Source organism: Camelus bactrianus, chromosome 8 (genome assembly GCF_048773025.1).
Source record: "Camelus bactrianus isolate YW-2024 breed Bactrian camel chromosome 8, ASM4877302v1, whole genome shotgun sequence".
Lineage (NCBI taxonomy): Eukaryota > Metazoa > Chordata > Mammalia > Artiodactyla > Camelidae > Camelus > Camelus bactrianus.
Window position 1 is genome coordinate 52083041 of NC_133546.1, and position 10758 is coordinate 52093798.

At 34.5% G+C, this 10758-nt stretch overlaps 1 protein-coding gene and 1 non-coding gene across 7 annotated transcripts in view; both read left to right on the forward strand.

The window, feature by feature from the left end:
- Positions 1-5696, forward strand: part of USP45 (ubiquitin specific peptidase 45) — a 59497-nt gene extending 53801 nt beyond the window's left edge. For 4 of the 6 annotated variants that reach the window (XM_074368587.1, XM_074368588.1, XM_074368586.1 and 1 more), the window contains 2 exons: positions 948-1101; positions 1914-5696. In XM_074368587.1, coding sequence (XP_074224688.1) covers positions 948-1101; positions 1914-2044 — 285 coding nt within the window. In that variant the 3' untranslated portion in view covers positions 2045-5696. Of the gene's footprint in view, positions 1-947; positions 1165-1913 lie in introns of those variants that run through there. The other 2 variants (XM_074368589.1, XR_012508687.1) reach the window with 2 other exon arrangements.
- TRNAV-AAC (transfer RNA valine (anticodon AAC)) lies at positions 1630-1702 on the forward strand. The gene has a single exon. It is a non-coding gene; the product is annotated as a tRNA-Val (tRNA).
- Positions 5697-10758: the final 5062 nt, after the last annotated feature.

Sequence of the window (10758 nt, forward strand, 5' to 3'; positions counted from 1 at the left end):
TACTTCCTCCTCTTATTATTTTGAAGCAAATATCAGGCATCATTTCATTCATAAATATTTTCCTGTGCATCTCTAAAAGATAAGAATCACTCTTCCCTTCATTTTTTTAAACACAGCCACAATACTACCTTCACACTTAAAAAAAACCTATTTTTTTCACATTATCTAGTGTATATATTTCCAGTTGTCTAATAAATGAAATTGTTCAAACGAATTAGTATCCAAGTAAGGACTAAATATCATGATTGAAAAATATCTTTCAGTCTCTTTTAATGTACAGTTTCCCTCCCATCTCTCCTCTTTGCAATTTGTTGAAGAAACTGGGTCATCTTTGTGATAGCTTCCCATAGTTTAGATTTTGATGATTATTCCTCTATTGTCTTTATTTCCTACAAATAGATAGTTGGATCTAGAGAGGCTAAAACATATTCATTTTTGATATTCCTGCTCTGGTAAGGTGGTTTTTTCAATTTTTGAAACAGTGTAATACACTATTATATGGAAACATTATAGTTTATTTAGCCAGTACCCAATTTATGGACATTTGGGTCTTCTCCAGTTTTTTGATATTACAGATAAATCCTGCAATTAATAGTCTGGTGCATGTCTTTTTATATTTTGTTCATCTGCTTGTGAGAGAGTATCCTAGAAAGAGGATTGATAAATCCAAGATATATCCAATTATATATGTAATTTGGCTAAATAGCTTGAAATAGTCCTGAATAGGGGTGTACCCTTTGCATCCCCACATGTGAGTACTCTTTTCCCTGTAGCCCAGGCAACAGAGAATGTTGTCAAGCTTTTGCATTTTGCTGGGAAGGTATCCCAATGTAGTTTTAATATGCGTTCTCTTATTTTAAGTAGGACGTGCATTTGACTTAATTTTCCTTATAATAAGATTTCACTAAATAGTAACTCATTTGAGGTTTTTTTTCTTTGTCTAAAAGGATGTAAGTGTGGGAGATAAAGTTGTCTATGGTCTCTATGGAGTAGTGGAACACAGTGGCTCGATGAGAGGAGGTCACTACACCGCTTATGTGAAAGTGAGAACACCCTCCAGGAAATTACTGGAACATATCACCGGAAAGAAAAACATAGCTGGTATGCCGTCCTAAGTTTATTTTATTCTTAAAAAACAAATGAATTCCTCCTATTCTGGAAGAGGTAAGTTATTTTATGGGTATGTCAGATGGCTTCACTTTGTTAAGTGAGACATTCCTTTAAGAGTACTTAGATGATAAAGAGAATCTTAAATATCATAAAACTGCACTCTGTAGGTGATGTGAGGGGACACCCAGTTTTTCAAGGTGTTAAGTCATCATGTATTGCAGTGGAGTAGCATTTTATTTAACAATACCATTAGTGTTTGAAGATATATATATACCAGGTCCTCAGGATACAGTTGGAGTTGAAATTTGCTGGTTTTGCTTATGGAACAGCAGACTAACTTTGTATTTTTTTTCTCTTTTAGTGCAAATGCTTCTGTTCCTTGAATAAATAAGTATTTACAAGGCTATCTAACATTTCACTAGATATTTAAAGTAAAATAATACTAATATTAATGCTTTGAAAGAGTACATTATGGAAGATGGTTAAACACCCCCCCCCCAAAAAAAAACAGACTTGAGGGGAGGGTATAGCTCAGTGGTAGAGCATGTGCTTAACATGCATGAGGTCCTGGGTTCAATCCCCAGTACTTCCATTATAAATAAATAAATACATACATACATACATACATACATACATACCTACCTAATTACCTACCCACCCCCCCAAAAAAAGGAAAAAAAAGGAAACAGACTTATGCGATATAGTCTAGCATTAGATAAATATAGTTTGTGATGAATGTGTTGTTTATAATGTAAAGTGAGAACATACTTATTGTAAAATTAAACTTCTCTTTGTTTCACTAGGTTTCAAAGAACATGATAGTGAATCAGCGGGCCAGTGGGTCCATGTTAGTGACACTTATGTGCAAGTGGTTCCGGAATCAAGAGCACTTAGTGCCCAAGCGTACCTTCTTTTTTATGAAAGAATATTATAATTATTTCTTAATTATTAATGGTAATGACTATTTAGATCACTTATTTAAATGCTGCTACAATAACCATAATAGCGCAATGTGCCTTTGTAGTCTTTTCTCTTCTGTAGGAATAGCATGTCCTTCAAATGCTCCTGAACATTTTTACCATTTTGGTGAATCCTTTTAAAGTAAATTAAATTTACTAAATGCTTTCAAAATTATATTCTTAAAATAAAAGTAAACACGTTTAAAAAAAATTTGTCTTGGAAAAAACTCAGAATTTATAGTAGTAGAGGAAACCCCTTTATGATGTGGCTTATTATTACAAGCATTCAGAAATGATGCTGGCTAAATCAAATCATTCCTTAAAACAGTTTTTTGCAAATGTGAGTCACATCCCACCTTTCTGTTCTCGTATATGTGTGTGTGTGTGTGTATATATATGTATATATGCCATTTTTCCTATGCCATTTTTACGTATTATTTTTAACCTTTTTAAACTATAGTCTTGTTTTGAGCATATTCCACATTTTATGTGCTAGTTATATTTTTTTAATAAACATTAAAATAAATATGTAATTATTAAAGAAAAATTGTTCATTCATGTAGCACTCCACTTAGAGTCATCTCAGGGCTATCTAGTGGTATATGTGCACTGCTGTGTGGGAAACATTGCTGTAAGGTATACTTATGCAATTGCCACTGTGACCTTGTCATATTTTGTATGATTCAACCATATAGAAAGCTTCACTAATATGGATTTACAAATAATATATTGATTAGCTTATTGCTTTGAGGTTTTGAGAACTAGAAAAATGTTGAAATATTTTATCAACATATTTGCAGTCTATTCATGACAGAGTTGAGGACAGTTTGCAAGTGATTAGCCAAGGTCAAAATATATCTATAGATAATTGTAACATGCAGAATTGATAAACAGATGTTGTTAATCCATATGGGACCATAGGATACCTTTGAAATGCAAATTACCGAATCATAGTTGTAAATGATAGAGAATCATATTCTTATTATACTTAACAGGAAAATACAATACACTTTCTAGTTCTATAGGTCAGTAAATATTAATCATGGTTTTGGGGTTTTGAAATCACCTTTTGTCTTCAGCAAGCATCATTAATAAGTTCAAGTCGGTTTAGCTTTTATTTTAATGGGGGATAATGATGGCATTTCTGATATTCTTTTAAAGTAATTAATAGCAAAAATATGGTAGTTTTCCCCACCTAGAATATAAATTATTAAGCAGTCAAAACTTGGCATGAAAATGTTACTGTTACTTAGGCTTAAATTTTTAAACAATGACTACTTTGGTGTTACATTATTAAATCAAAACACATAACTGCATGTTCAAGCATCCTAGTCGTTAGTGCTAACAAGTGATAGTCCAGGCAGATGCTGGGTAAGTGCCTGGTCCTAGTTCATGCTCCTCTTGCTAAGGAAGGATAAAAAGAGTGGCTGTAGATAATGTGTAGAAATATTTAACTACACTCTGACCCTTCTTAATACTTTAGTATGTATAATATTATCAAAGTTACCAGTGCTGCCTTTTGATATATGGATTAGTGGAATCGTGATTAGTGTTATGGATGATAATATTATATACAGAATTCACACTTAAAAATGTCATTGCACAAATTCTGTTTTTAAGGTGTTGAAATTTCAATAGTAGTGTTTTTCTTGATTTTTAACAGTGAAATGATGGAGAAATAATACCTTTATAAGTTAATCTACAAACAGGTTGTGTCCTATAAATGGTAAACAATGTTTAAAGTGTTTTGTGTTTAATTGTAATCCATTAACATTGAAGATTTCTGTATCAGAGCAGTGAAATTTGGGGGGAAAATATTAGTTAAATCTCTTTATTCAAGTCAGCCACCTTGATGATGACAATTACCATCCCCTCCCCCAAATGTAAATATTAAATTGCTCCTTTTTCTCCTAGAAGAGATATCATTAAGAGGCATGCACTTTTCATGGGATGGTCACCTGCATTTTCTTTCACTGATAGATGGACAGATGAAAGAAGGAGGGAAGGGAAGAAAGAAAAAAGAAGGGAAAAAAACAAGAACATTCTTCTCTGTTGCTCTTGGCATATCCCTTACACAGGTCAGAGATGGTGAGTGACAGGTGAGGGCAAGAATGAAGGAAATGCCTGGTTCTTGTTTTCCTGGATAGGATGCCAGGAAATGAACTAATGCTATGTTTATCAAATAGGAGATCTTTAAAGCTTTATTCTGAATACCCATTAAGACTGATTTTTCAGGAAAAAAAAAAAAAAAAAAAGACTGATTTTTCATTGAGTGATACATTGTAGCTTTTGAACCTCAGTACTCAAGTACTACAGTAGTTTTTATGCTTAACTTCACATTTATTTATTAAGGATGTATTTATTGAATACCTACTAAGGGTCAGGCATTATTTTAACATGTTTTAAAATGAAGAGGTCTATATAAGTTTTCGATATTATTCTAGAAGTAGTGAGATACTTTTATTTTCATTTCCACAACATTAAACGAGTTAATTCAAAAATCTGTTTTTTTATGGCCTAGAGTTTATGAATGTTTTGCTTTTTCAGGTCTGTTGGTGATGGAATAAATTTGATCTTTAGATACCCAAGAATTCCTAAAGATGGGTTAGTAATAGAGAAAGTATGTTAAATTACTGGCTCTACATTTAAATTTTTGTTTTTATTTTGAATACTTCCAAAGCACATTTGCAGGGATACCAAATTGTGAAGCTCCTTTAATAACAGTAGCTTCCAGATGACCTCAGGAAACAGTACAAATCAGTGAGAATGTTTACAGATCCTCAGAACAACTACCATAGCATTTGGCCAAAGGAATTTAAGAAGTAAAACAAGTTTCACTAGCTTTATTTGGAAACTGGCTTACAGTGTATATCTAACTTTGGTTTCCCCTAGTTTTTCCATATTTAAAATGATGAATTTTTGATTATATGCCAATTATGTGAATATTTTTGACATAACAAATATATGTTTATATTTAAGATTTTGTCATTTAATGTTTTTTAAATTGATGTGAAGACCACCTTTTTGGGTGGCCAGGGAGAGTGGTAGTTGGTGTCAGTTCTAAGAGTAGTTGATACCTGTTTTCTTATTTCAAATGCACCAACAAAGCTGTTTTACTACGATGTATTTAATAGCTCTTAGTTCTCCTGCGTGACTTTAGTCAGTGATTTTATACAATATCCAAACAAAATTTCCTGAAGATTAAGCTGTGAAATGTATCACCTTCATCTAATTTTTAAGGTATAAAATAGTATCTTGCCTACTTTTCTTAAATTCATACTGATAACTTATTTGTCTGCATGTTACCTTGATGAAATAAGCCTAAACCAGATATGTGCAATAAAAGTGATTCTTTATATATTATCTATTCCAGTAAGAAAGACTATTTTTAGATATTTAAAATGTTTTAGTTCATGTAGAAGTCCATTAATTCAAATCTGTTTAAAAGATAGATGACTATATTTTTAATTTTGAATAACATTGATTATATATCATTCCTACTATTTTATCTTTACTTTTTTTTTTGCAGTTTTTTGGAAAATAGCTATGTAACTTATTAAGCATTATTTTGATGTTACTGTATAAACATGCATAATAAATATTAAATTCTTATTTACTTTGTTTCAAGCTTTGTCCTGGAGTTTTTTCAGTGCACATTATGGACAGAATACTTTCTGTATCAACACTGTATTTGCTTCCTGAGCTATATTCAAAATATCCTTCATATTTTAGAAATTTATTATTTCAGAATAAAATATCTCATGAGCCTGTTTCATTCAGTATCTCCCAAGGGTGAGTCTTCATCCTTTCAGATATTTCTCAAAATGTTTGAGTTATTTAGGCAGGATAATTCATTAAGAAATACTTTGTCTACGTGTTTGTATTTAACCTTTTTTGAGTCTTGAAGATCTGGGTCATGAAGCTCTTCAGGATTATGATGGAAGTTATAGACCATCTTTCATTTGTTCAGTAATTTAATAAATATTTATTCAGTATCTGCTGTGTAGTAGGCATTAGGGATATAGCACTGAACACAGGAGATAGAAATCGCTCTAAGAAGTGAGGAAATAGACTTTCTAAGAAGTGAAGAGTAAGGAAAAGATATTTCAAGTGGTAAGTGAAATGGAAAAAAATCAAGCAACATTATCCAGCGAGCCATATGGGAATTAAGGTCCAAGGGATGAAGGATGTTCTAGGGATAAAAGGTGTCTGGTATTAGTCCTGATAGTCCCAAAAGAAGCTGTAAGTGTTGGGGGAAGAAAGTAGAGGCTTTTAATTCTGGGGCCCTCTCGTCACTCCTGCTAATGGCGATATAGAGACTGGAAAGGGAAGTCTTGACATTTATATTTTCTCAGAAAAATATATGCCCCAGATTTTTGTATGTAATTTCATAGATACATGGACTCCCTGAAACTATTTTCATAATTTTTAATTTGTACTCAAGCATCTAATATGTTTGCATTTCCATATGTATTAGAATAGACTGGGTGATGCTGCAGTAACAAATAACCCTACATTCCAATGGCTTAATACAACAAAAGTTTATTTCTTCCTCATCCAAAGTCCACTGTGAGTCTGGGCAATCTGCAAAGGCAACTGTTTTTCCAACGGGTGACTCTCTAATCCCAGCCAATTGTCTTCTGGCTCTATCATTTTAACACCAGGCCTCTCCCCATGGCAGGGGAAGAGAACACCAAAAGGTCTTGCACGAGCAACCAAATTCTTCATGCTGGATGTGTCATGCACAACCCATTGTCCAGATGTAGTCATATGGCCCAGCTTAATTGCAAGGGAGGATGGGTAGGAAAGAGCAAGTCTCCTGGGGCCCAGAAGAAAAGAACGGGCTATGTGAGGGCACCAGCCTCTCACAGTCTACCAAGCTCAGCTCTTCCTTCCACACGTGGAACACAGTGACTCCCTTTTCAAGAGATACAGCCTCAAAGTACCATCCAGGTAAAGGGTTATTCTCCAAGACTAGGCTCTTTAGAAGTGCTATGCCAGGTCTGGAGGTTGCTCCCAGTGGTCTGGAGACCTAGGAAGCAAAAGGTCACGCTCTGTTTTCTAAACACTTACTGTGTAGTGGTGAAACCGGTGGAACTATAACCACAATAAACCTTCTCTTTCAGAAAGGGGAAGAATGGAGGTACTGTCAGTCTCTTACCCTGGGTGAAGGGAATGTTAATTGTTACACCTTTCCTCTGTTCTCTACGAACTCCATTCTCCATTGTTCTCTGTGACTCCAGACTTCACCCTTTGGAAGAATCTTTTTTTTTTATTAGCTTCCTTGGCTATGTCTGAATGGCTGTTGAGGAATATGCCATCCTTGGAGGTGCACAGCTTTTTTTTCCAGTCTGTTTTCTAGGTAATTTTGGGGCTGAAGTTTTTTTTTGTTTTGTTTTGTTTTTTAAGTTTGGAATAGTCACAAGTTCTGTTAGCCAAGGCTTATGGTTTCTTTTCCAGAACAGCTCTTAAAAGCTTTGTGGGCCTCCTTGTTTCCAGTCAGATTTATATGCCAGTAATCATAACATTTTTTTGAGACAACTAGTTCCTGGGTTGGCTATATTTCTTTGATTTCCTACCTCCATACCTCTTTCCTGTCCTTATGGCAGGTAACTTCTGTGTACATACAGTGATGGGAGAAACATTTTCACCCTCAGTTATTTTTTTTTTCCAAGTGAGGAACAAAATTAAGGTTACCTTAATTAGATCCCACTGAAAATTTCCAAAGTAACTATGACGTTTACACCCTTAGTTGTGATCTTTGCTGCAAGGCTGAGTTTTACTGATCCTTTGTCACTTAAAGTCTTTCTCAACTTTATCTCCTATTGCTTGAAGTTGAAAAACACAAACATGTGAGGCTCAAATATTCTGGTTGCCTCTATTCCCTCATTTCAGCTTTTATAAATCAACCATTCCTTTCTGAGTTCCACTCTTGTAATACCTTGTCCTGTGCATCCAATAGCACCCTCCACTGTCTTACTTTTCAACTTCTTTCCCTAGCTCAAAATTCATTAGGTACATTTTCTGCCTCCCAGGTTGCTGTGGGTGAAGGTTATATTAAATTTTTTTACCACTGCATAAACTGCCATGTTTCTAGCCTCCAATAGTTTTCCATGTATCCCAACCAACTGCTAAGCTACCAGCACGTTTTCAGTTCTTTGAGTAGCACCCAACTACAGTTACCAATGTCTATCTTTGTCAGGATTAGTTAGGCTTATGCTGTATTAACAAACAATTCCAGAATCTCGGCAACTTACTTTGTGGTCATTGCAAAGTCTTTTGCCGATTTGGGGCTTTTTCTGGCCACTGTTTCCCGTAAGGCAACTCAGTGATCTAGGCTGACAGAGAATGACCTGTAGCTGCTCCTTTATCTGAAACATGTGGCTTCTTTGGCTGATGTGACAGTGCATCTGGTCTTGTAAGCTTAGGTCCAGAAATGACAGTCACCACTTAACCCAAAGCGTACTGGCCAGGACTAATTCACTGAGTACTCTCTAAAGGGGCTTACAGTCTTCAATGTGCTGTAAGTTGGTGGAGAATCAGATATTGATGAGCGATAATACTGTCTACTACATCATACAAGTGAATTAAGTATAGAAACAGTAGTTTAAATCGCAAAAAAATTTTAAGGAAGAATATGCCAGTCCGTGAACATAGTAGGTTTTCCTTACTTTCTCCAGTCTGGTCTATGATCACTACCTGCATAAAGCCCAGTTTGGTTTATTGTTAAATAACTTAAGTAATTATTATTTTAAGTTCTCCTCATAGTTCACTGTGCTAGATACTCTAACTACTTTCTAGGAGGTGCTGAAGTAACAATATTTAATAATTAAAAGTTGTAATTTGTAATAATTTGTAGCATATTAGCTTTAAATATTCGTTTATCTTCCACTGCATTTTTTATTGTGATAAAATACATATAAAATTTACCATTTTAACCATTTTTAGGTGGCAGTAAGTACGTTCACAACATTGTACAAATGTCACCATTTCTAGAACCCTTTTTCCTCATTCCAAACAGAAACTCTGTACAATTAAAGAATAACTCAGTATTTCCCTCTTCCTCCAACCCTCAGCAACTGCTATTTCAGCTTCTGTCTATGAATTTGCCTATCCTAGGGACCTCAGGTAAGTAAAATTACACGTTTGTCCTTTTGTGTCTGTGTTCTTCACTTAGCATAATCTTGTCAAAACTCATCCTTGTTGTAGCATGTACTGTATGTCTATACCATAGCTTTAAATAATTTATTATATATTTTTCAAGTACAGAGCATTATAATTAAACATCTGTATACACTACAGAATGATCACTACCACAAGTCTAGTTACCATTAAATAATTTTTGTTCTTAAATTTTAAGATGGATGTGATATGGAACTCAAGGACACTATAAAGTTTCCAATCTCAAGAAGCAGGAATATTTCTTAATGCTGCATCTTTTCCACATCTCATTTAGCTTTTTTCCACTTTACCTTAAGGATAACTTGTTTCCATAATAATGCAGAGTACTAACTTGAACATACACTCCCCTTAAATTTTCTACTTCAAACATTCTGCAAACAGGGGAAGTTGATAAAAAAATTGTAATTTACAGAGTCCCCAAATTGGTAGTCATAAACAGCAGATTGCTAAGACTGGCAAGATGGCAGCTGCTCCAGCACTTTCTGGTCAAGGTGCAGAATGACCAGACTTCAGCAGATCATGGACACCAACAGCTGCTCAAACAGACAATTTAACAGAAACACACATTCTGATAAAGTTTGGTGTTGAAATACATATACGTCACTGATGTCTCCTTCAGTTACAGGGAAATCCTAGGTGAAAAGTGATGAGGGAAAGGGAAAATATGGGATTGCAAAACTCATTTCCTGGTCTGGCAAACAATGATTGTTGAGTGTCTCATTCAACTGGCACAAGGAACAAATGTGAAGTATTTAATAATTCTCTCATGCGACAGATGGAGAAATTTCTTGTGCTAAGCAGCATGCTGGCCATTTGGAGCACAGAGATGCTAAGAAAACAAAAACAAAAACAAAAACCAAATCCCTACCAAAAAATTACTTCAACTTTACTAGAGAAAACAAGTAAACAAATACAAGATGATTATAGAAAGTAGAACCATATGAAAGTTTCTCTAGGGCAAACAGGTTTCGCATAGAAGATAGAATGTTTCTCTGATTACAATGTTTCTCGGAGAAATAAACTTAAAAACATGCAAAAAACTTGGGAAATAAAGAAAATCATGAGCAAAATCAGAGATAAACACTGATAACATGTGGTAAATGTCCTAGTTTTTGTTCCATAAAGTGACTTTAAAAATCACATTAGGCTGTTGTGTAGTCTTTTTTGTGCGTGTGTGTGTGTGTGTGTGTGTGTGTGAAATTAGAAAAAGGGTCAAAGTAACAATTTTCTTTTTGCCTCCAGTTATACCATTATGCGCTTACATGATGGTGTCGCTAGGTGTAATTTAGTGAGCTTCTCTCCCAAGATGAAGTTTGGTTTGGGGGGCCACTTGGATTTGAGGACCAGCAGATCTTTAGCTATTGAGTGAGGACTCTGATCTAATGCTGACCCAGAAGTATCTGGGTTTCAAGTATTTTATTCAAGAACACTGAAATTCATGCAAATAACATCTATAATCTCTTTATTTTCTTCGTCCGTCTGGCTGTATTCTTACTTATTTTTCTAC